This window comes from Panthera onca, chromosome D3 (genome assembly GCF_046562875.1).
Source record: "Panthera onca isolate mPanOnc1 chromosome D3, mPanOnc1 haplotype 2, whole genome shotgun sequence".
In the NCBI taxonomy this organism is placed as follows: domain Eukaryota; kingdom Metazoa; phylum Chordata; class Mammalia; order Carnivora; family Felidae; genus Panthera; species Panthera onca.
The window spans coordinates 5,144,859-5,167,285 of record NC_138350.1 but is presented as its reverse complement, the minus strand read 5'-3'; the positions used below and the strand labels follow the sequence as shown (position 1 = coordinate 5,167,285).

Genomic DNA, 22,427 nt, shown 5'->3' with positions numbered 1-22,427 from the left:
GAGTCAAAGAGAATGTTTTCCCAGCTACAGGGCCAGCATGTGCAAAGGTCCTGAGGTAGAAACAAATGTAGTACGTTTTGAGAAACCAATAGAAGGGTAGTGTGTATAAAGCTGAACCAGTATGTACGATCGAGGAACTGGATTTTAAATGTTATTTTAGTTTAACTCATTTAAACTTAAATAGCCACTCAGCTAGTGGCTTTCGTAGGAGACAGCGCAGCCCTAATATATGCAAGGAGGTCACTGGCCATGAACCGAATGAACAAATACTTAGGCTGCACAGCTCTACCATTTCTTATCTGCAAATTTCTAACATCCAAAAAGCTCTAAAAACAAAAATTCATTTTTTGGTCATTCATTTGGTGGCAACACCTGAAAAACTCTCATGAGGCCGATGACAGTGTTTATCCCATGTCGTATGAATAGTCACATCTTGGCCACAAAAATATTAGCGTGTTTGATTTGGGGGGGGCTGCCGCAGGGCTCGCTGGTGGTGTGTGTTATATATTCCTTTCTAACAGCTGGGAAGTGCTGAATTAGAAAACGCACCTGGGCCCAAGAGTTTCAGAAAGGGATCGTGAACTCGTGCGTTAAGTGCTTCCAGACAGGGTCCCCGGAACGGAGACAGATGCAGTCCTTGTCCTTCCCAAACTCTGCACAACCCCAGCAAGGAGCCAGCCCTGGCGCTCCCGGGGACGCTCACCTCTTATAGTATGCCAGCTCCTCTTGCAACAAAAACACCTTGGACTTGAGTTCGTTCCTCTCGTGCAGCACGTCCCGCAGCTCCTGCAGGGTGAAGCGGGGGCGGTTGGGGTCCTTGAGATCCATGGCCATCTTCTCCGCCTCTGAGACACACTCCTCTCCGCCCGGCTCCGTCTGGAGGAGGCAGAGACGCTGCTAATGAATTCCTGGCGGCCACCAGCATCAGCACCCACCCCGCATCCTGCCGGAGCCCGAATCTCCCACCCTCCCGGGGCCTCGCAGCTTGCCAAGGGCGCTATTTTAAGAACCCGCAGGCGGCCTCTGCTCACGTTCTGTGCAGTCAGCATCGCGGTGGAGACGAAAGCCAGCGGCCACCTGTTCATTGTTCGCCTTCTCAGCAGCCAGCCCTGCCGTCCTGGTGCCTCCCCACCTGACTCAGGGGGTCATTACCAACACCACTAAAAGGCGTCCAAGGGGAAGAAACAGCACGCCCCAAATGCTGCCGCCCTCATAGATCTGCTTTCCTTGTCCCATATTCTCTCCTCGTATTCTTACTAAGACCGTTGCTAGGAAGACCTTTGCTAATGTGGCCAAAGTTGTTAAAATCAGAGCTTATGCCCAGTTTTCTCTTCCCTTTTCATTTAACATTGAGTCGTACATGTTTTCCCACTTGTTCCTGGACTTCTGGTCAAGCCCTGTCATCTCCAGTGGCTGAGGGATCAGAGGGAGCCCGGGGCAAGAGGCAGGTGACATCACAGCAGGTGTGCGCGGGCGGGGCATTTCTCTTTCCACGCAGGTCCCTCAGATGGACCGGGGCGTGCTAAGTCACCTGCTTCGGGCCAGACCCTAACGCCATCCTCCCTCCCTTTCTCACAGCAAGAAGGTTTTTAAAACAAAACAAAACAAAACAAAACAACACAACTGGTAAGAGACACTTAATATAAAACTGACCATTAAAAATACACTTCGGTGGCACTTAGTACATTCACGGTGTTGTGCAGTCAGCACCTCTGTCTAGTTCCACAACATGTTCATCACCCCAAAGGAAACTCCATACCCACTAGCCGTCACTCCCCAGCCCTCCTCCCCCCAGACCCTGGCGACCACTGTCTGCTTTCTGTGTCCGTGGATTTGCCCTTTCTGGACATTTTGAATAAATGGAGTCAAACAGTATGTTTCCTTTTGTGTCTGGCTTCTTTCAGTTAGCGTCATGTTTTCCAGGGTCATCCATGCTGTAGCAGGTCAGTGCTTCGTGCCTTTTCATGGCTGAATACTATTCCGCGTATGGATATGCCACGTTTTGTTTATCCTATTACCCACTGAAGGGCATTTCGGTTGTTTCTACCTTTAGGCTATTGTGAACAGTGCTGCCACGAACATCTGTGTACGAGGATTTGTCTCAACCTGTTTTCAATTCCTCCGGGGGGGATACCTAGGGGAGGAGCTGCTGGGTCACACGGTCTCTCTCTGTTTAACTGTTTCCTACAGCAGCTGCCCCACTTTACGTTCCGTCAGCAGCGTAGGAGGGTTCCACAGTCTCCACATCCTCTCCAACAAGTGTGTTTTTCTCCTTTTTTTTGATAGCAAGGAAGGTTTTGCAAACTGCCTCCGAGGCAGCTGGCCAAATCTGCAGGGGTTTGTGACACCCTTGAACCGCCAATATCCCATCATCAACTAGGAGTGGACAAAAGTTCAGGACCACAGCAGGGAAGCTCTGGAACAGGGGAAAGTGGGGTTGAAACAGAGACACCACCCCCTGCCCAAAATAAATCCCACAGCAGCATAGGAGGAAATGCATGCCGACCCAGACGATGACAGAAGGCCAGCAGGCTGAAGGACCCCAGGAGGCAGAGCTGAGATGCCTCCATCCTGGGACTGTCAGCACAGGCTGTTCTGGGAAAGGACACTTGAAAGGAGACACCACTCAGCAGGGCAGATCAAGTGACAGAGAGTCACCCAGCAGGCACAGGTGGGGGAAGTGGGTCTGACCAGGAGTCAGCACGGAGCAGGGGAGGCACCTGGCTCCAGCAGAAGATGGAAATATGCCGTCCCCAAGCCCTCTGGGCAATGGAGTCGTCCCACAAGTATGGACGACTTCACGTCCCAAGAAGGTTCTCTAGGTATCTGCTGATGCCACACCTTCAGGTGGGCTGTGTCCTCAGGGGACATCTTCAGCGTCTGCCTCCTACAAAGCCACACAGTTGGACAGTGTCCTCCACCCAAGACCATGCATGGCAAGTGCCTTGTATGCAGTAGGCACTCACTAATGCCGATCCCCTTCTCCTGCCCAGGTTAAGCACAGAGCATCTTTGGATGTCTGTAATAAACATTGAATAAATAATTGGGATCTCGATAAATACTGGATGTCTCAATAAACATTCAGCATTTACGGAGCATCGCCTGTGTGCCTGCTGGGCACTGAGCTAGTGAGATGAGTCAGCTGGGGTTGGAGGGAAGATACACATAGACAGAAACTTACAAAGTCCTATAATAAGAGGTGCAAGGACATCGAACTCTAACTGGGAAGGATCATGGAAGACATTACTGCAGAGGTAGTCTCTGTGCATGGGGTCTTGACGAATGTGTAGGAGTTTACCAGGAAGTCTGGGTGTCCCCCCAGTCCCCCCCCCCCAACGTTTTGTGTGGCCTTCACTGTGTTCTAAAACTCTTTGGAATTAGTTCCCAACAGTTTTTTTTTTTTTTATTAAAAAAATTTTTTTTAATGTTTATTTTTGAGAGAGAGAGCGAGCGAGTGAGTGTGAGTGGGGGAGGGGCAAGAGAGAGGGAGACACAGAATTGGAAGCAGGCTCCAGGCTCTGAGCTGTCAGCAAAAAGCCCAATGCGGGCCCAAACCCACAAACTGCGAGATCATGACCGGAGCCGAAGCTGGATGTTCAACCGACTGAGCCACCCAGGCGCCCCTCCCAACCGTTTTATATCGGGAGATTTCACACTATTTGGGTCTTGAGCTTCCTTTTGGAAGAAATATTGGAAGACTGGGTTACACTGGGTCCACACGGCAACACTGGGCTGGTGCTACATAGCAGCTATTGCTTTTTATACGTTCTTTCCGTGTCTGTTCCCGCCCCCCCACCCCCCGTTCCTCTGTGCCTGGACCCCATAGGCAGCCCCTGCCGTGGACCCAAATTTCAGGCTCACACACTCCCTCCAGCCTCTCCCTTCCCAGATAACTCAGGCCCTGCCATTCACTGGGGCAAGTCTGTGCCTCTCTGTGTCTCTGAGAGGGGCCGTCTGGCAGGGATCCACACCTCCTGGGGAAGGTGAAAAGCCCTTCACGAGGGTTCCCAAATCCTCACTTCCCAAGAGGCCTTTGGGCAAGCTGCCTGATCCCCTCTGGACCTTCATTTCCCCATCTAGCCCTTGATAATCCAGTAATATGTCTAAGCTCTGTTTCTGCCCAGGCACTGGAGACCGGAGATTCCCCAGAACACATGCTCTCCGGACCCAGCAGGTTCCCACCCACCCCCCGTGGGCTGTAAGCACCCAAGAAACGGAAAGGCTTCCTCAGACCTGAGTTCTTTTTCTCTGGGGAAGGGATGTGTCTTTAATCAGAGCAGCAACCTCATGCCCTAGAGCTCGGGGGATTCCCAGACAGGTTTGCAAAAAAGTCCCGACTTCTGGGACCGTTGCCTGAAGTGCAGAAGAGGGAGAGTGTGGGGCTCCTGCTCTTCCGGAGGCCCAGCAGGTGCCAATGGAGCGCCTCGAGCAGCCCAGGACTGGCCTGTCCCGAGAGAGACCGCGAAGGCTCTTCCCACCGTGGAAATCAGGCCCATCGCCGATGGGTCTTCTAAGTTTACTCCATGAGGGACCAGAGGTGGCTGGGGTTATCGAGGACTGTCCGCTAGTCCCCGGAGGCACTCTGGGCACAGCTTGAAGGAGATGCCCTGAGGCCCCAGCTGTCCCCACGGAGGCCCCAGAAGCCAGCTGACAAGCAGCGGGGCCAGACTGGCTTAAGGAAGGCCACATCCTCCACCAGGGCCCTGCGTCCTGAGGCCCGGCCCCCTGGCCCCTCTCCCCCGACCTGGGCACCTCAAGGCCACTATGCTCCCTCAGCTCCTGGCCCAGCAACGGGGGGTGACTCTGCCCTGGTCACCTTCAGTAACTCCAGGCCCACCATGCATGCATTCAGCCAGAAAACCCAGCTTCACACACCAGCCATCAGGCCCCTGTCTGCTTTCCCTGAGCACTTAAATAAACATTTATTAAGATAACAGAATTTGTGGGGCGCCTGGGTGGCGCAGTCGGTTAAGCGTCCGACTTCAGCTCAGGTCACGATCTCGCGGTCCGTGAGTTCGAGCCCCGCGTCGGGCTCTGGGCTGACGGCTCGGAGCCTGGAGCCTGTTTCCGATTCTGTGTCTCCCTCTCTCTCTGCCCCTCCCCCGTTCATGCTCTGTCTCTCTCTGTCCCAAAAATAAATAAAATACGTTGAAAAAAAAAAAAAAAAAGATAACAGAATTTGTAAGGCAGAGACATCAAGTAGGTAACTACTAGCTTCACAGTTTTCTTATGATTTTAGATGAAATCCTTTAGATAGGGAGCCCACCAAATCACTTTCTAGAGGGTTCTATGTCTACCTATGAAAGGTAGAAAAGCCTCCAGGGAAAACATGAGAAACCGGACAAGCTAGAAAACATGCTGAGTGAGGGAGCCAGTCAGGACCACGTGTTACATGATTCCACGTCCCTGAAATGTCCGCAAACGGGCAGAAACAGAGGCAGAAAACAGATTCATTGTGGCCAGGGGCTGGGGGAGGCAGAGATGGGGAGTGGCTACTAATGGGTACGGGGTTTCTTTGGGGAGTGATGGAAATGCTCTAGATCGTGGAGATGGCCGTACAATAGAGTGAACATGGTGAAACCTGTTGAACTGTATACTTTAAGTGGCTGAATTGTATGTGATTATCTCAATAACTATGTTATAAAAACATATAAGGAGGCTTATTTACCGGTGGTCACAGTGAAAGACAGTGATGTAGCTCAGAAAGGATCGCATGAATCGAGGGGGAGAACCGGAGTAACCAAGGCATTGATGAGAACTGATTCCTCCCCACCTCTGGATCCCTCTATAGCTCCCATCTCCTCTCACCGATCCTATGCCAGGACCAGCCCACCACTCCAGCTGCACCTGTTCCTTCTCCAGTCTGGCTCGTCTTCTTTCTCCTGCCTGGAGCGCCCTGGCCCACGTTCCTCCCTAGGCATCATCCTGGCTATCCCATAAGACTTGTCTCAATGACTTGAAAACCTGCACTGTGCTCGCTTCTCCACTGAGGATCCACTGTGCCCTCCTGCGACCCCACGGCCCCCTATCCCTGCCACGCTCGCTGGTCTACTGAACTACCTCAAGCTCATTCCCCTCATTTTTCAGATAGGAAACTGAGCCCCAAAGAGATGGACGGGCCCCAGATCCCACGGCAGCAGGGGGAAAGCCACCACAACCCGCAGCTTCCCTGTGTGAGTGACAAGTATCTTGAACCCTACTCAGCTCCGAGGGAGGGAGCCAAACTCAGCAAGGACGCCCCGAGTTTGGGAACAGACTCCGCAAAGCAGCCCAGCGGCTTAGTCATAACTGCCACCTGATTTTACTCCACTTCTGTCCCACCCGCTTGGTGCCAGCAGGGGAAACTGAAACGGACAGGCAGTTGGGCCAAGGAGACGTGGCATGTCCCTGTCCTGTCGCTAAATAGATGCGGAGCAGGGCTCGGCGCCTCGCGGCTGGGGTGGTGTCCCCGGGACCTGGGTTTGCGGCAAGCCCCGCCTTCCCAGGAGGAGCCGGGCCTGAGTTCTCATGGGGCACAGGGGGCTGGAAGAGGGACACCAGGGGAGGAGGGGGGGGTGACTGCCCTCAGCTGCGCCTCGTGGTTATTTCTGGCATCTGTCTCCTCCTCACCCATCCCACTGCCATAGATTTGGCACAGACCTCGCCTGTCTTGTCTGGACCACTGCAAAGGGCTCCCAACAGCCATGTCTGCCTTCAGCTCCTTCCCCTCCCAAGAGCCCTCCATAGACTCCGAGCTGATGCCACTCCTCCCCTGCTGAACCCCGTGGGGGGCGCCACAGTCCCCACTGCTCAGAGTCTTGTGTGTGGCCTTCTGGGCTCCGACTTCCGGTGCTGTAGACGACGGCTGCCGTCTCTGCCCTGCCACCCGTTTCCATACTTGTCTGGGCTGGGTCCTTGCCGCTGTCCTCTGGAGAAACTCCCCCTGCCCACCTCCGGTGCGTGCGGCATGGATGGGCACCGCGTGGTGTAGCCATGTGACTCAGGAACAGACACCCCATGCATATTCCGGGCCTCAGGCCACAATGACTGGTTCAGCGGTGGGCCGAGGAGAGGGTTTCCTGAGACTGGCTGGGAATTTGGGAAAGAGGCAATTTCTTTTCACTGGGGTTGGTATACTGGTAGAGTACCAGGGGCCACTATATGGCAAGAGCCGACTTGAGAACGACACCGACACAGAGGAAAGCAAAGCTGAGAGATCTGATAACATCATTTGGGCCCCTGGAATCAGCTATACCTGAAGCCATCATTAACTCAAAGCTTTTAGCTATACAACCCAAAATTCCTCTTTTTGTTTTTTTATTCCTTAAACCACTTTAATTTAGGCTTCTGTCACTTTTAGCCAAAAAGCAAGCCCTAACCTCTCCCTTTTAAGGCCTCTTTCCCTAACCTCCCTAACTGTATCCCAGGTGCCTGTGCTTCAGAGAATCTAGAAGTGTCTGGCCTGAACTCACGAGATATCTAACGACCGTGCTGGCATTTCAGCCAACCTGATTGTGGGCTCATCTGTCTTCCCTCCCCTACCTGTAACCCAGGAAACTAGCACACTGTCTGCAAACCTGAAACAGTCAGTACATATTTGCTGGAAGAAAGAGTAAGCCCCGAGCCCTTCCCGAACAGTCCACTGTTTTTCTGAAGCAGCACGTCCACCTTCCACAACTACCTATCAAAATCTTAGCACTGTCAACGCTGACATCCAGCTGAAGGGACACCTCCTCCATGAAACTGTGCGCCACCCCCGTCAGGATTAACTGCCCCATCTCTGTGTTCCTGGTACACCCCCCGGGGGCACCTCTCTGGGGCAGACCCCTCTGGTGCCCCGTGTCCAGATTTTAGGTGTAGCTGTGGTGGAGTTCCAGCCGTGGAAAAAGCCCCCCCGCCCCCCCAGCCCCAGGCACACATCGCACACCTTTCCATTTCTGCCCTGAGATCTGCTCTGTAAGTTCTGCCCGGGAATGTCGGGGACATAACACCCCCAGAGGCCACCAGCTCACTGGGGGCGGGTGCGTGTGGATGAACGTTCCAAGCCTTTCTCCCCCAGGAAGACACTTCTGTGTATTTCTCAGAGGTCCCAGCAGGACTGAGCTCCCACTGCAGTAACACCCCTGAATCCACTTTTCCTTCTTCCCCGTCTCATGCCCCTCATCTCTGGGGTCACCTCCCAGGTAAACCTCCTGCCCATTTTCCTTTTCTCAAGCTCTGCCTCAAGGGAACCCAGAAGACAATCTCTTACCACGAAGATAATCCCCTCCCACCTTAAGTGGCTGTGGGTGTCCAAGTCTGTCTCCTGCACTGGACAGTAAGCTCTTTGAACCTCCACAGTACTCAGCACAGTGCTCTCAGGTAGAAGACCAAACCCCACCCTGTGGCCTCCCTGGCCTGCAGCACCAGCCCGTGCCCATCTCTCTGACCTCACTCAGGCCTTCCGCCTCCCCCCTCACACTGCGTACCAGCCACCCTTGTCTTCTTAGGCTCCCCTGATTGCACTGCAATTTCTCCTGCCACAGGGCCTTTGCGTGTGCCACTCCCCTGCCTGGAACTCACTCCCCCTTCACTGTTTACTCTCTCCTTCTTTTGATTACCTCTTTTTAAAAAACGCTTATTTATTTTGAGAGAGAAAGAGAGAACGAGTGGGGGAGGGGGAGAGAGAGAGGGACAGAGAGAATCCCAAGCAGGCTCCGAGATGTCAGCACAGAGGCCAACTCGGGGCTCAATCTCACAAACTGTGAGATCATGACCTGAGCCGAAATCAAGAGCCGGACGCTTAACTGACTGAGCCACCCAGGCGCCCCTTGATCACCTCCTCAGAAAAAGCCTTTCTGACTCATCCAGACGATCATGGTAATCAATAACAACAGCCAACACTGTAAATGAACTAACTCACTCGATTGTCACGATGACCTGGGGCTAGACTGTTATTGTTCCCATTTTAGACATGAGGAAACTGAGGCACGGAAAGTCTAAGTAATTTATCCAAGGTCAGGGAGGTAGTAACAGGCTAGATTCGGAGCGAGTCGGACCAGCTCTAGAGTCCGCGTAGTTAGCCAGCCGCACGCTATAGCTCCCCCCTCGGGCTCCTCCCACTTCCCCTAAGGGTAATGGGAAAAAGCAGGCAGCCTTGCCCACCTCGAGCCGGCTCCCAGACCTACCTTCCCACTTGGCTTCGGTGGCTGGCTTCCCACTTACCTCGGGCTCCTCCTCTCCATTCTGGCTGAGTTCACCCTGCAGCCTCTCTCGCAGCTTCCCCAGCTCTGCCCGCAGGCTGCCCATCTCCTGTTCCTTGGTTTGCAGATCTGCCTCTAGTTCCACCTTCTGTTCGATCAGGGCCTTCCCCTGGGCCTCCACCACTGTGACGCGGTGCCGGAGGTCGTGGTTGATCTTCATCAGCCGCGTCTGCTGCTGCTGCAGCTGGAGAAAGAGGAAGGCCTGTTTATGGGGCCGCCACGGGCAGTGGCTCATGCGGTGCACCGCACGAGGGCAAATCGCCTACAGGCGTGCCATTCGCACCGGAGACATCTTGCTTTGTTTGAAGTCTGCTCGTATTCTTAGAACTGCTGAGGCCAGAAACGCTAGGATAATCTGATGACAGTTGGAAGAGAAGTGTTTCGTCGTCAGCGTATTACGACGACTTCCGAACGGACAGCGGTAGCATGCCTTGAGAATGGGGCATCTTTTTCTAATTCCGGCGCACACGCCGTCCGGGTTTCTAGAGCAGCCCGGACCTGCTGGCCTGCTCCCGGAGGGGCACGACGAGCATCGGGGCCAGAACAAAGCCTGACTGGGCCTCGGCACCTCCCCGGGGGGCGGGAGTAGCAAGGTCACGGGGCGGGCAGCGCACACTCGGCCGGGGGTCGGCCCCGCGGCCCCCGCCGCCCAGAGCCCACGGAAGGACGGAAGGGGGCAAGGGGACCGCTGGCCCGGAGGGCGGGCACGGGGCGGGGGCTGCCACTCACGGCCTCCACGTCTTCGTTCTTCAGACCCAGCTCCCTGTCCCTGGCGCGAATCTCGTCCCGCTGCTTGTCCACCACCTCCTTCAGCTTCTTCATCACCTGCCGCTCGCGCTCCGACATGCCTGCGGCGGGGCGGGCGAGGGCAGCGGGTGAGCCCCGCGTCCCCCCCCCCCCCCCCCCCCCCCGTCCCCGGTCCCCTCCGAGCTCATCCTGCCTCAGGGCCCCGGCCGCTGCTTCGGGCTAGCCTCTCTGTGCCTCAGTTTGCACATCCACAAAATGGGAAACATAGTACCTACCCCACCCGGCCGCTGTGAGGACTGATTCGGCGAATACACAGGAAGCGTGGGAGACAGAGCCAAGGGGCGCTGTCTGTTCTTGTCGCCCCCGGCCCCCCGAAGCATACAGTCGGCCCCGGGAGGCGGGGCCTTGCCTGCCCTGTTCACTGCGTATTCCCTCGGCTAGCACGGTGCCCGGCACACAGCAGGTGCTCGCTAAGCGATCTAGGGCGTTCATAAACCGTGGGGACGGGTGGCCGCTGCAACGCGAGTGACAAAATCGGACAGCCTGAAGCATCAGAAATTTATTTTCTCACAGTTCTAGAAGGCAGAAGTTTAAAATCAGTCCAAAGTCAAGATGTCGCCAGGGCTGTGCTCCCTCCGGAGGCTCTAGGGGAGGATGAGTCCCTTCTCTCTTCTAGCTTCTGGTGGCTCCCAGTGTCCCTGGGCTTGTGGCCACGTCACTCTGGTTTCTGCCTCCGTGGTCACAGGGCCTCCTCCTCTTCTGTCTGTGTCAGACCTCTCTCTGCCCCGCTCTTATAATAAGGACACTTTGATCGCATTTAGGGCCCATCTGAATAATTCAGGATAACCTCCCCTCTCAAGATCTTTTTTTTTTAAATTTTTTTTAATGTTTAGTTATTTTCGAGAGAGAGACACAGCATGAACAGGGGAGGAGCAGAGAGAGAGGGAGACACAGAATCCGAAGCAGGCTCCAGGCTCCGAGCTGTTAGCACAGAGCCTGCCGTGGGGCTCGAACTCACAAACCACGAGATCCTGACCTGAGCTAGTCGGACGCTTAACGGACTGAGCCACCCAGGCACCCCTCCCCCTCTCAGGATCTTAAACAAAATCGCATCTGTAAAGATTTTTTTTAAGCTTATTTATTTTTGAGAGAGAGGGTGAGCAGAGCAGGTACAGAGAGGGGAGGGACAGAGGATCTGAAGCGGGGTCCACACTGACAGCAGAGAGCCGGATATAAGGCTCGAACTCACGAACTGGGAGATCACCACCTGAGCGGAAGGCAAGCTGCTTAACCGACTGAGCCACCCAGGCGTCCCGCAACTGTAAACATTTTACCCTACGAGGTAACATCCACAGACTCCAGGGATCAGGACCTGATATTTTGGGGACCATTATTCAGCCTCCTACAAGCACTGGGGCTGACAGCTAATCCTTGCTTCCCAGGAGCAGTGGTGGTCAGCCTCAACCACAGACTAACAAGAGAGAAACATTCTCCCTTTCTCTCCCTACATGATTCCCTCCTCCAACCTGCTCCATTCCATCTGAGTCTTTCCCGCTGAGAATCTCCCCTCTCCTGTCCTGGATATGCCCAAGCAGGTGGTCAACACCATGAACAGGCATTTGTGCGTCTAGAACGGGCATTTGTGCGATGTTGCGGGGGCCACAAACCCAGGTAAGACCTGGGCCTTGCTCCTGAACGTGAGACTTTCTGTAACAGTCACAATGCGGACGTCCTGGAGGGCAGCCATCCTGCCTCAACTGTCTCTGTATTCTAGGGCTTCCCACGGGGTAGACGCTCCAGGCTGATGCGGTCGGGACTCATCCCCCGCTGCCCCCCTCATGCCCAAAGCACGACTCACTCCCACCAAGCCCACTAAGGACAAACCGCTTTATATCCTTAACCGATTTCAGTGCTATTTCCAGAAGTGGGTATTATTATCACTGTTGTTTTTAACATCAGTCCCATCTTACACATACGGAAAACTGAGGCCCGGAGACAGACTTGTTCAATGTCGCACGGCCAAGCCCTGGCAGAGCCAGGGCTCCAACCCCGGTTTTCTGAATCTGAGTCCCATGTCCTCTCCAAGATGCCACGCTGCCTTCCTAGAGCCTGCTTTGGATCCCATGTCTCCCTCTCTCTCTGCCCCTCCCTGCTCACACTCTCTGTCTCTCTCTCTCAAAAATAATAAATTAACAATAAAGATTTACAAAAGGGGGGGGCGCCTGGGTAGCTCAGTTGGTTAAGTGTCTGACTTCAGTTCAGGTCGTGATCTTGCATATTGTGAGTTCAAGCCCTGCGTTGGGCTCTGTGCTGACAGCTCAGAGCCTGGAACCTGCTTCGGATTCCGTGTCTCCTACTCTCTCTGTCCCTCCCCCGCTCATGCTCAGCCTCTCTCTCTCTCTCTCTGAAAAATAAATGAATACTTAAAAAATAAATAAATAAAATCACCTGCACAGGAATTCTCATCTCAGAGTCTCCTTCTGGAAAAACCTGATTGAAACTGTACTTAGAGCTCATTTCATCCTCGGAAAACCTTACGAAGTAGAATTCCTGTTCTCCTCGTTGTTACGGCAGAAGAAGCCTGAGGTACACGATGGCTACTTAACTTATGCAGGGCCACACAGCTAGTTGGTGGCACCCAGTTAGTGGCACCTGGTTGACACAGTCAGGCGATCGTGGGGGCAGAGCCCACGCTGCCATCCTGCCGGCCTCCCGTGGCCCAAGCTCCTGACGTTATCGGCAAGTGTACGGGCTAGAAGAGCATCCCCCCCCCGCCACCAATCTCTGTCCATCCGGAACCTCAGAATGTGATCTTCCATGAAAAGAGTCTCTACAGGGGCGCCTGGGTGGCTCAGTCGGTTAAGCGGCCGACTTCGGCTCAGGTCACGATCTCACGGTCCGTGGGTTCGAGCCCCGCGTCGGGCTCTGTGCTGACAGCTCAGAGCCTGGAGCCCGTTTCGGATTCTGTGTCTCCCTCTCTCTGCCCCTCCCCCGTTCATGCTCTCTGTCTCAAAAATAAATAAACGTTAAAAAAAAAAAAAAAGTCTCTACAGATGCAACTGATGAAGACGAGGTCACGCCACACGAGGGGGGCCCTTGGAAGGGAAAGGAGACGGGGCTTCTGACACAGACACTCAGACCCCGTGACAGTGGAGAGGCTGGAGGGACGTGGCCACAAGCCAAGGCACGCTGGTGGCCTCCAGCAGCGGAACGAGGTTCCGACACCTTGACTCTGGACTCCTGGCCTCCAGATCTGTGAGAGGGACGCATTTCCGTTGTTCTCAGCGCCCCAGTTCACGGTGCTTTGCTACAGGAACCCCAGGAAACTCAACCGCTCTGGCAGGCTTATGCGGAAAGGCCCAGAGAGGGTGCACAGCCGAGTCTTTACTGAGCTAAAATTCATACCAGTCACTCTCAGCTTCCACGTAAGGCTCGGCTGGTAGGACCAGATCAACCTAATCGCCCTCAGGGACATCTTTTACTGGGCAGCTCCAAGTCTGATGCTCTATACACTTCGTTCTCACCAATCCCAGGAGCCGGGAGCCGCTGTTCCCATTTCACAGGTAAGGAATCTGAGGATGGGAACGGTAGGTGCCCTTCCCTGGTGCCCCGGTTGGTAAGGGTGGGGCTGGGATCTGAACTCTACCCGGCAGTCTCTGAGAACACGATGCCTTATATTATGGCGGGGGGGGGGGGGCACTGCTGTTCTAGGCTGCTCTTCAGAAAATGGCTCTGTGGTCGGTTTTCCTCCTCTCCTGGTTACGGAGTTGTTTGGCCAGAGCCCAAGAATTTTTTCCAGACCCTTGAGCACATCCCTACCCCCGCCCCCCACACCTCCCTAGTCCAATGGCTTTGAGACCTGCAATTCATTTCCGCATATGCTAACAAGTAGTTTTTCTTTAAAAAAAATTTTTTTTAATGTTTATTTATTTTTTAGAGACGGAAAGACAGAGTGTGAGCGGGGGAGGGGCAGAGAGGGAGAGAGAGAGGGAGACACAGACTCCGACGCAGGCTCCAGGCTCTGAGCTGTCAGCACAGAGCCCAACGTGTGGTTCGAACTCACGAACCGGGAGATCACGACCTGATGCTCAACCGAATGAGCCACCCAGACATCCCTAACAAGCAGTTTTTCTCGTTGCCCTCCAGCCGACAAAAAGGATTTCCAAAAACAAGGGGCAGGGACGTGCTCTTTAATCTGGAGACTTCCAGGGAGCAGGAGACGGCAGACAGTGCCCTGTGCCCCATGTTCGTCTAATAAGCACTGTTGCATATGCAGGGTGAGCTCGTCTACACAGGCTCTCCTGGCCCACTCGCCCCACACCCCACAGCGGCGCCCTCAAATCCTCACTCAGCCCCTGGGCCTTGCCCCACATCTCAAGGAGCACCTGGCACACAGGTCGAACGTCACGGGCTCCGCCTCCCCGCAGGGACCCCTCTGCCCCACGTCTGTTCCTCTCACAGGTGGCAGAAATGCTTTTGTCCGTGCTGTGTTCCCATGGTTTCCCGTGCAAAATAAAAATAACCGTGAAAGGCATGCCTGGCATCTGCCCGGTCTCTCCACTCGGGTGGGGGTTGTGCTGAGTGGAAAACCCAAGCCTCCCCGAGCTAACCCTTTGGGAGTCGGACCCACGCTAGATGCCAATGAAGGGCGTCTCAGATGGTGCCCGTGGGGGCTAAGCCCACAGGGGTCTGGAGAGAGAGCTGAGGCAAAGCTCTCCCACTCAGAGCGGACAGATGTGATGATGTGCACAGGAGCAGCCGCCCCGGGCGTTCACGGCCACGGCCCGAGGCCCCAGATGCCTCTGTAGCATCACTGGGGCAGGCAAGGGAGCTCCCGGGTCACCCCCAGAGGTCCCAGACAGAAAGGCAGCTGAGGGCTCTTCAATGACCTCAACGTAGTTACCACACAGCCCAGCAATTCCACTCCCAGGTATACACCCCAAAGCACTGAAAACACACGTCTGCACAAAAACTTGTGCTGGAATGTTCACAGCAGCACTATTCACACCAGCACAAAGCTGGAAACAACCCAAGTGTCCGTCGACAGATGAATGGATAAGCAGAAAACGTGACCTATCCGTACAGTGGGGTATCGCTCAGCCATAAAAAGGAGTGAGGCCCGGACAGCCGCTACATGTGGATGAACCCTGAGGTCACCATGCTGAGTGAAAGAAGCCAGACACAAGAGATCACCTATTGATCGATTCCATTTGCATGAAGCGTCCAGAAAAGGCAAATCTACGGAGGCAGAAAGCAGACCAGTGGTTGCTTGCGGCCGGGGGTGGGAAGGGGATTGGTGTTTCTTCTAAGGTGACGAAAACGTCCTAAATTGTAGTGATGACCGCACATTCTGAATAGGCTAAGAGCCACTGGCCTGTACGTTCTAAATGGGTGAATCGATAGCTCAATAATGCAGTTATAAAACAAATCACAGCAAAGGTTTGTCTGGTGCTTCCTACGTGCCAAGCCTTTTACATGCAGCAACTCATTTAATCCTTATAATAATATTCACATTTTACAAATGAGGAAGTCGAATTATGTAAAGGCAGATAACGTGGCCACAGGTGAGATCCGGTGGAGCTCAGGTTTGGACTCGGGCAGTCTGGCTTCCGAGTTCACGGTCTTAACTCCTCTGCTCTACTGCCTTGCCGTTCTTAAAAAACAAGGAAGCAGATCCGTATGGATATGGAAATTCTGCAAGATACGGTAAGTGAAAAATCAAGGTACACTGTATCCAGTATGGCATCCTGGGCTGGATGCTGGAGCAAGAAAAGGACATTAACCTAAAACCTGGTGAAATCCAGATAAAGTCTGTGGGACAGTTCACAGCAACACGCCAATGTGGGTTTCTTAGTTGTGACCAATGACCGTGGTGACATAAGACGTCACTCTTAGGGGGGTTATGGGAACTCTCTGTACTATGCAACTTTTCTGTAAATCTAAAATTATTCCAAAACAAAAAAGTAAAACAAAACCAAAAAACCCAACAACCAAGGCGCCAAACATCTAGAGATAGTTACCATTTGTGAGGGGGTGCAAGGGGATGTTTTCCTTCTGCATTGGTGTCAATATGGACACTTGAACACGCACAGAAAATCTGCAGAAAGACTGTAAAGGGTTTTTCCAGGGCTTCCTCCAGGCAGACTGCTTGGGAACAGGAATTAGCAGTGGCAGGGAGATCGAGTTTTCACCACAGTTTTGCACTGTTTGATTAAAAAAATAATAATAACATGCATGCATTTTATTTTTGCTTCGAAAAGTTGTTTTTCATTTTGTTTTCTCCTGAAAGTAAAACATTGGGAAAAACTTCATCAATGTCCTCAAGTCTTGAGGCTGGACGTGGGGGCCTCAGCTGTGGAACCGCTCAGGCTCAGGTCTCCTTTGACAGAAAATGTTAACTGAGACGCCCAAGCAGATTTCCTGCCTTCAGCTCTCGGGCTGTAGGCAATTTTTTGAGGGAAGAAAGTCAAACTTTGGCCCCACCTGAGTCCAGTCCTCGGCCATTTACGTCCACAGGCTGCAGCAGGTTCGTACCTCCCATGCTCTGTCTGCTTTGCATCTCCCGGGGCTCAGCGGGCCAGGATCTGCAGGGCTGGGGCTGGTCTCCCCTCCCTCACACATGGACATGGCTTTACTAATCCCCTGATCATATCCTAGAACTTTACTGTTTTGTTTTTGAGACAGAGAGAGAGCAGGCGCACGCGTGAGAAGGGGAGAGGGAGGGAGGGAGGGAGGGAGGGAGAGAGAGAGAGAGAGAGAGAGAGAGAGAGAGAGAGAGAGAATCCCAAGCAGGCTCTATGCTCAGCGCACAGCCCAACGCAGGGCTCGATCCTACAACCCTGGGATCATGACCTGAACTGAAATCAAGATTCAGACCCTCAACTGACTGAGCCATCCAGGTGTCCCTACTGTTTTGGTTTTGGTTTTCTGCTTACTCTGTCCATTAAGAGAGGCATGTTAAAATCTCCCACGATGATTGTGGATGTATTTTTTCTTAATTTCTGTCCACTTTGGGGGCGGGTGGCTCAGTCAGTAAGCATCTGATTTCAACTCAGGTCATGATCGCACAGTTCACGGGTTCGAGCCCCGCGCAGGGCTCTGTGCTGACAGCTCGGAGCCTGGAGCCTGCTTCGGATTCTGTGTCTCCCTCTCTCTGCGCCCCTTCCCTGCTAGAACTCTGTGTCTCTCTGAAAAATAGATAAACATTAAAATTTTTTAAAATAAATTTGCCCGCTTTTTAAATTATTATATTTAAAGTGTAGAATTTGGTGGCTTTTAGTATGTTCACAAAGCTGTGCAATCATTACCACTATGTTTTTATCACTCCTCTAAAGAAACCTCATTCCCCTTAGCAGTCACCCCCCACCCCCCGCCCTTTCCTGACCTCCCTGCAGCCCTTGGCAACCGCTAGTCTGCTTTGTGTCTATAGATTTGCCTCTTCTGGACATATTTCTGTTCATTATTGCTTTATTTCTTTTTAAGTTTATTTATTTATTTTGAGAGAGAGGGGGAGAGAGCACAAGTGGGGAAGGGACAGAGAGGGAGGGAGACAGAGAATCCCAAGCAGGCTCCACACCACCAGTGCAGAGCCCAATGTGGGGCTCAAACCCTGTGAGATCATGACCTGAAGTCTGACACTTAACCGGCTGAGCTGCCCAGGAGCCCCTCGCTTTTGCTTTATAAACTTTGAGGCTAAATTACTAGGTATGCACAAATTGAAAATCACATTTTCTTGGTGAACTGAACTTTTTATCATCACAGAGTGATCTCTGCCTTGAAGTCTATTTTATCTTCCATCCATATATAACCACACCAGCTTTCTTTTGGTTAGTGTTTGCACAGTACATCTCTTCTCAGCCTTTTACTTTCAGCCTTTACCAGAGAGGTCTCTTAGAAACAACATACAGTTGAACTTTTAAAGTCCTTTTTGACAGGGGCACCTGGGTGGCTCAGTCAGTTGGGTGTCCAACTTCGACTCAGGTCATGATCTCGCAGTTAGTGAGTTCGAGCCCTGCATCAGGCTCTGTGCTGTCAGCTTGGAGCCTGAAGCCCGCTTCAGATTCTGGGTCTCACTCTCTCTGCCCTTTCCCTACTCATTCTCTGTCTCTCTCAAAAATAAACATGAAAAAAAATTTTTTTAAATCCTTTTTGACAATCTTTATCTAGAACTTTTAGTCCGTTTACATTTTATGTAAGTTCCAGTATAACTGGTTTAACTCTCCTATCCTGTAATCTCCTGCTCTGTGTATTACACTTGCTGGGTTTATTTTTCATTCAAGGGACTGAGTGTGTACTATCATGCCACTGTGATATTGCAATATAATAAGAAAAATATATTTATACATATAATATTTAATTATATATACATAATATACATTTTATGTATGTGAATATGAATATAAGTGCTAAGCACTTTACACACACACATATAACATGTATATATATATACACATACACACATACATGTATGATATATACATATCATATATACATTTGGTCTTTGACCCCAGTTCTTGGCACAGGATTCCTAAAACTTGTGATTTCCTGAAGAGGGGAAAGGAGTATCTTCTATTGTCATAAGCTCCTTTCTGCCATTTTTGAGTTTATGATAATGAGGTGACTCTTGGTGGCCCCCTTAGATGGTTTCAGGATGGGGTTCTGGTTGCCAGAGGAACCAACTATATGATTGGTGATTAGCGGGGAGAAGGGGCTGGTGATTGACCTAATCACAAAGCAAATCGCCAATGGCCAGTGATTTAATCGTGCATCCCTACAGAATGGCACTTCCGTCGGTCTCTGGGGTTCAGAGAGCCTCCAGGCTGATGAATATATCCATGTGTACAAACGGTGGCACACCCCAACTCCACTGGGACAGAAATCTCTGGGCTTGGACCCCTTTAAGACCTCACCCTACGTACCCTTCTTCATCTGGTTATTCATCTGAGTCCTTTATAATATCCTTTGTATCCTTTAGAAACCAGTAATCGCGTGGCTCTGAGTTCTGTAAGCCGTTCCAGAAAAGTACTGAGCTTGTGGGGGGTGGTTGTGGGAACCTGTGACTTTGCAGCCAAGGTGGATAGAAATGTGTGTATCCTGGGGACCCATCGCCTGCAAAGGACACCTGAAGTGGGGGCGGTCTCGTGGGACTGATCCTTCAACTTGTGGAGTCTGATGCTAACTCTGGGGTAGACAGTGTCACAACTGAATTAAATTCTAGGACACACAGCTGGTGCCTGGAAAATTGGTTGGTGTGGGGAAAAAATACCCCACACATCTGGGTCAGAGTGTTGTAAGTACAATAATAGTTTTCCTTCGGCCGCACTCTTCCATCCGGGCCCTAGCAGGTGCCTCTTGGCCTCCAACATGGCAATCCAGCCAGAGCACCAGGCAGAGAGCAGGCACTTCAGTGATAAACGAGTTTACAAAGGGTCAATGAATAAACAGTGTTCTGTCCAGAACTGTCAGCGCCTGGGCACTAAAATATCACAGTGGCCCAATCTCTGGGGCTGGGCACGATTCCCATTTGGTGGCCTGAGATCAAGAGGTCCCAGAGAGGTACAAGCCTTCTTTGGGGGGTGGGGTGGGGGGGAGGGGGCTGATTCGGCAGACTCAAGCTCCAGTCCTGACTTCACCACTAACTTGCTGTATGACCTTGGGCACCTCACTGCCCCTCTCTCAGCCTCAATTTTTCTCATTTGTTCAATAAGGAGGTTGGACTAGGTAACAGAAATCCAGTAATAACAGCTGACACTTGCTGTGTGTACGTACCAGGTACTATTCTAAGCAAACTACAGATACTAATTCATCGAATTGTCACAACAACCTTAAGAGTGACACACAGTGTTTCTGCCATTTTTCACGTGGAGAGCAACTCAGGCACACAAAGATCAAGTGACTTGGTCAAAGTCGCTTAGGAGGTAAGTCTTGGGTTAGGATTCACACCTGGGCAGTCTGGCTCTGGAGCCAATCCTTCTAACCACTAAGACTTTTGCTTTCATTGCACGATAGGCATGTCAACACAGGAAACCCAAAGAAAACAGAACTGCAGCACCTGGATCGATATGTCCTCTTTTCTCGGCCTCTACAGTCCGTATCAGTGCGCTGCTACTTTAATCTCACAGAGGCGTAACTATGGTTCTGAACTTCAGCCCCCACGCAAGCCCGTCTCTCACCCCATCGAGCAGGGGGAGGCGGGAGGGCTTGTGTGGGTCCCCAGGGAGTTTCTTCAAGAGGAAGAGAGAGGTCTGACACTCCTGGGACAACAGGCAGCCTCTGATTAGGAAGGAGGCTCCAGGGGAGAACAGGGCTGACGCAGGCCCACGGGGGCTCAGAGCATATCCCATGTCTGTCTTTGCATCCCCAAAAGCAGCAGAGGGCCTGGAGTGAAGGGTCTAGATAACTGCTTGCAGGGTGAATGACAGTTTAGGGTCTCCAGTGCCATTCAGATCTGGTTTACCATCCTCGGTCGTTCATTGTTCAACGTGTGCCCATGGCAAGAGTCCAGCTGCTTTCCCACACTCTTGGAATAAAATCCAAACCTTCGTCTCTCAGGGGCTGTGTGATCCGACCCTGCTGACCCCTCTGACCTCATCTTTAACCACCTTTGTCCTCGATCATCTTCTCCTGTTACACTGGCCCTCCTGGTTTTACAGAACGCATGCCCCAGGGCCTTTGAACTTGCTTCTCCCCCAAGATATTTGCATTGCTCACTCCATCACTTCACTAGGGCTCCAGTGTCACCTTGTCAAAGAGGCCTTCCTTGATCACTTCATCTAAAGAAGCCCCCCACCAAATCACCTCTATCACACCCCCAGGTTGCGTTCTCCCAGAGGCCTGGTCACCATCTGGAACCATGCCATCTACTTGTTTACATGGTTATCATCTAGCTCCTCCCCAGCCCTAGAACACAAGCTTCACGAGGGCAAGGGCTTCGTCTTGTCCACTGTGTGTCCCCCGTGCCTAGAACGGAGCCTCGAAAGGGAGGAACCCATGACAATCCGCTGAACGAACCTCAGTTTCACCTTCTGTAAAGTGGGGCTACACGTTCTCTCCCAGGCAGAGCGACAGGAACCACACGAGACAAAAGGCTCTGGGACCCAGCACGCACCCTCCCTCACTCGGGGACCGTGACCATGACCGTTACCGAGGAGGTGGGCGATCACGGTGGGAGCAGCCTTCCCCTGACCTCCCGGGCTGGCCCCTCCTCCTACCTTCGTGCTTCTGGAACTCCTCCTCCGAGAAGCTGGCGTCTTTGTGCGAGAGGTTGGTCAGGAGCTGCTTGTTTTCCTCCTGCAGCTGGGCAATCTGAGAGAGGAGGTCCTGCGCCTCCCCCCGCCACACGTCCTCCACCAGCTCCAGCTCCTGCGAAAGCGACGGGCCGGCCGTGGGGTCACAGCCTGCCCGGGGCGGTGGCCTCACCCCCCTCCCTCGGGAGCAGCCCGGGCCTGCCTGGGCTTTGGGGCACCGAGAACAAGGCCGCCACTAGTCCATCTGCAAGAGACGGAAGGTGCCCTTCCTCTGGGCAAGGCCAGGACCCGACTGGGCTACAACCATACCTCCTAACTATCTAGACAGACCGAGAGTGCGGATGAGCGGCCCCGGGCCACAGGGGCCCTAACACCCCCCAACCTCTCTGGGCAGGTCGCGGCCCTGATCTGTGGGTAGACCCTGAGTGAGGACAGACCTCTCTCCCAGGGAGAAAGAAGCTGCAAAGACCCCCGGGGATGCCCCCGGGCCCCAGCACTCCTTGTGTCTCTGACACAGGCGTCTCTTGAAGCGGTCCTGGGCAACCAACTCGCTTCACCCCTCCGAGCCTCAGTTTCCCTTAGTGGGGGAGCCATCATCTAGACTCGCAGGGTTGACGTGAGGATAACTAAGATCAGTCTATGGAAGTTATTTTGGGAGGGGCTGTAATCAAGGAAAGAGATGATCAGTGTTGACAAGGATGAGAGAAAGCTGGAGCCCTCAAGCCCTGCTGGTGAGCACACAGACTGGTGCAGCCACTGTGGGGAACAGTCTGGCAGCCCCTTGGTAAGAGAAACAGGTACCATGCGACCAGCAATTCCAATCCAAGGATCTGCCCAAGAGAAATGAAAACCAGGGGTGCCCGGGTGGCTCAGTTAGTTAAGCACCCAACTTCGGTTCAGGTCATGATCTCGTGGTTTGTGGGTTCGAGCCCCGGGTCGGGCCCCGTGCTGACAGCTCAGAGCCTAGAGCTGCTTCGGATTCTGGTCTCCCTCTCTCTCCGCCCCTCGCCTGCTTGCTCTCTGTCTCTGTCTCTCTTGAAAATAAATAAACATTCAAAAAAAAAGAGAGAAATGAAAACCCATGTCCACACAAAGACCGGTATGCGAATGTTCACAGCAGCATTCTTCACAAGGGCCAAGAGCAGGAAACAACCCAAATGTCCGTCAGTTGAAGAACAACATGCATGGACCTTGAAAACATGCTGCTAAGTGA

General features: G+C 52.8%; 1 protein-coding gene across 10 annotated transcripts in view; it reads right to left on the bottom strand.

Moving 5' to 3' along the window:
• The window catches only part of RILPL1 (Rab interacting lysosomal protein like 1), a 38,736-nt gene that overhangs the window by 9,718 nt on the left and 6,591 nt on the right, over positions 1 to 22,427 (bottom strand). For 7 of the 10 annotated variants that reach the window (XR_009604057.3, XR_009604058.3, XM_060612124.3 and 4 more), the window contains exons 2-6: positions 21,179 to 21,329; positions 9,951 to 10,069; positions 9,505 to 9,576; positions 9,184 to 9,405; positions 704 to 876 (exon numbers count right to left, since the gene is read on the bottom strand). Coding sequence is in view for 8 of the 10 variants with exons in the window: in XM_060612124.3 (XP_060468107.2) it covers positions 704 to 876; positions 9,184 to 9,405; positions 9,505 to 9,576; positions 9,951 to 10,069; positions 21,179 to 21,329 (737 nt within the window). In the remaining 2 variants the exon portion in view is untranslated. The remainder of the gene's footprint in view (positions 1 to 703; positions 877 to 9,183; positions 9,406 to 9,504; positions 9,577 to 9,950; positions 10,070 to 21,178; positions 21,330 to 22,427) is intronic. The other 3 variants (XM_060612129.3, XM_060612123.3, XM_060612127.3) reach the window with 1 other exon arrangement.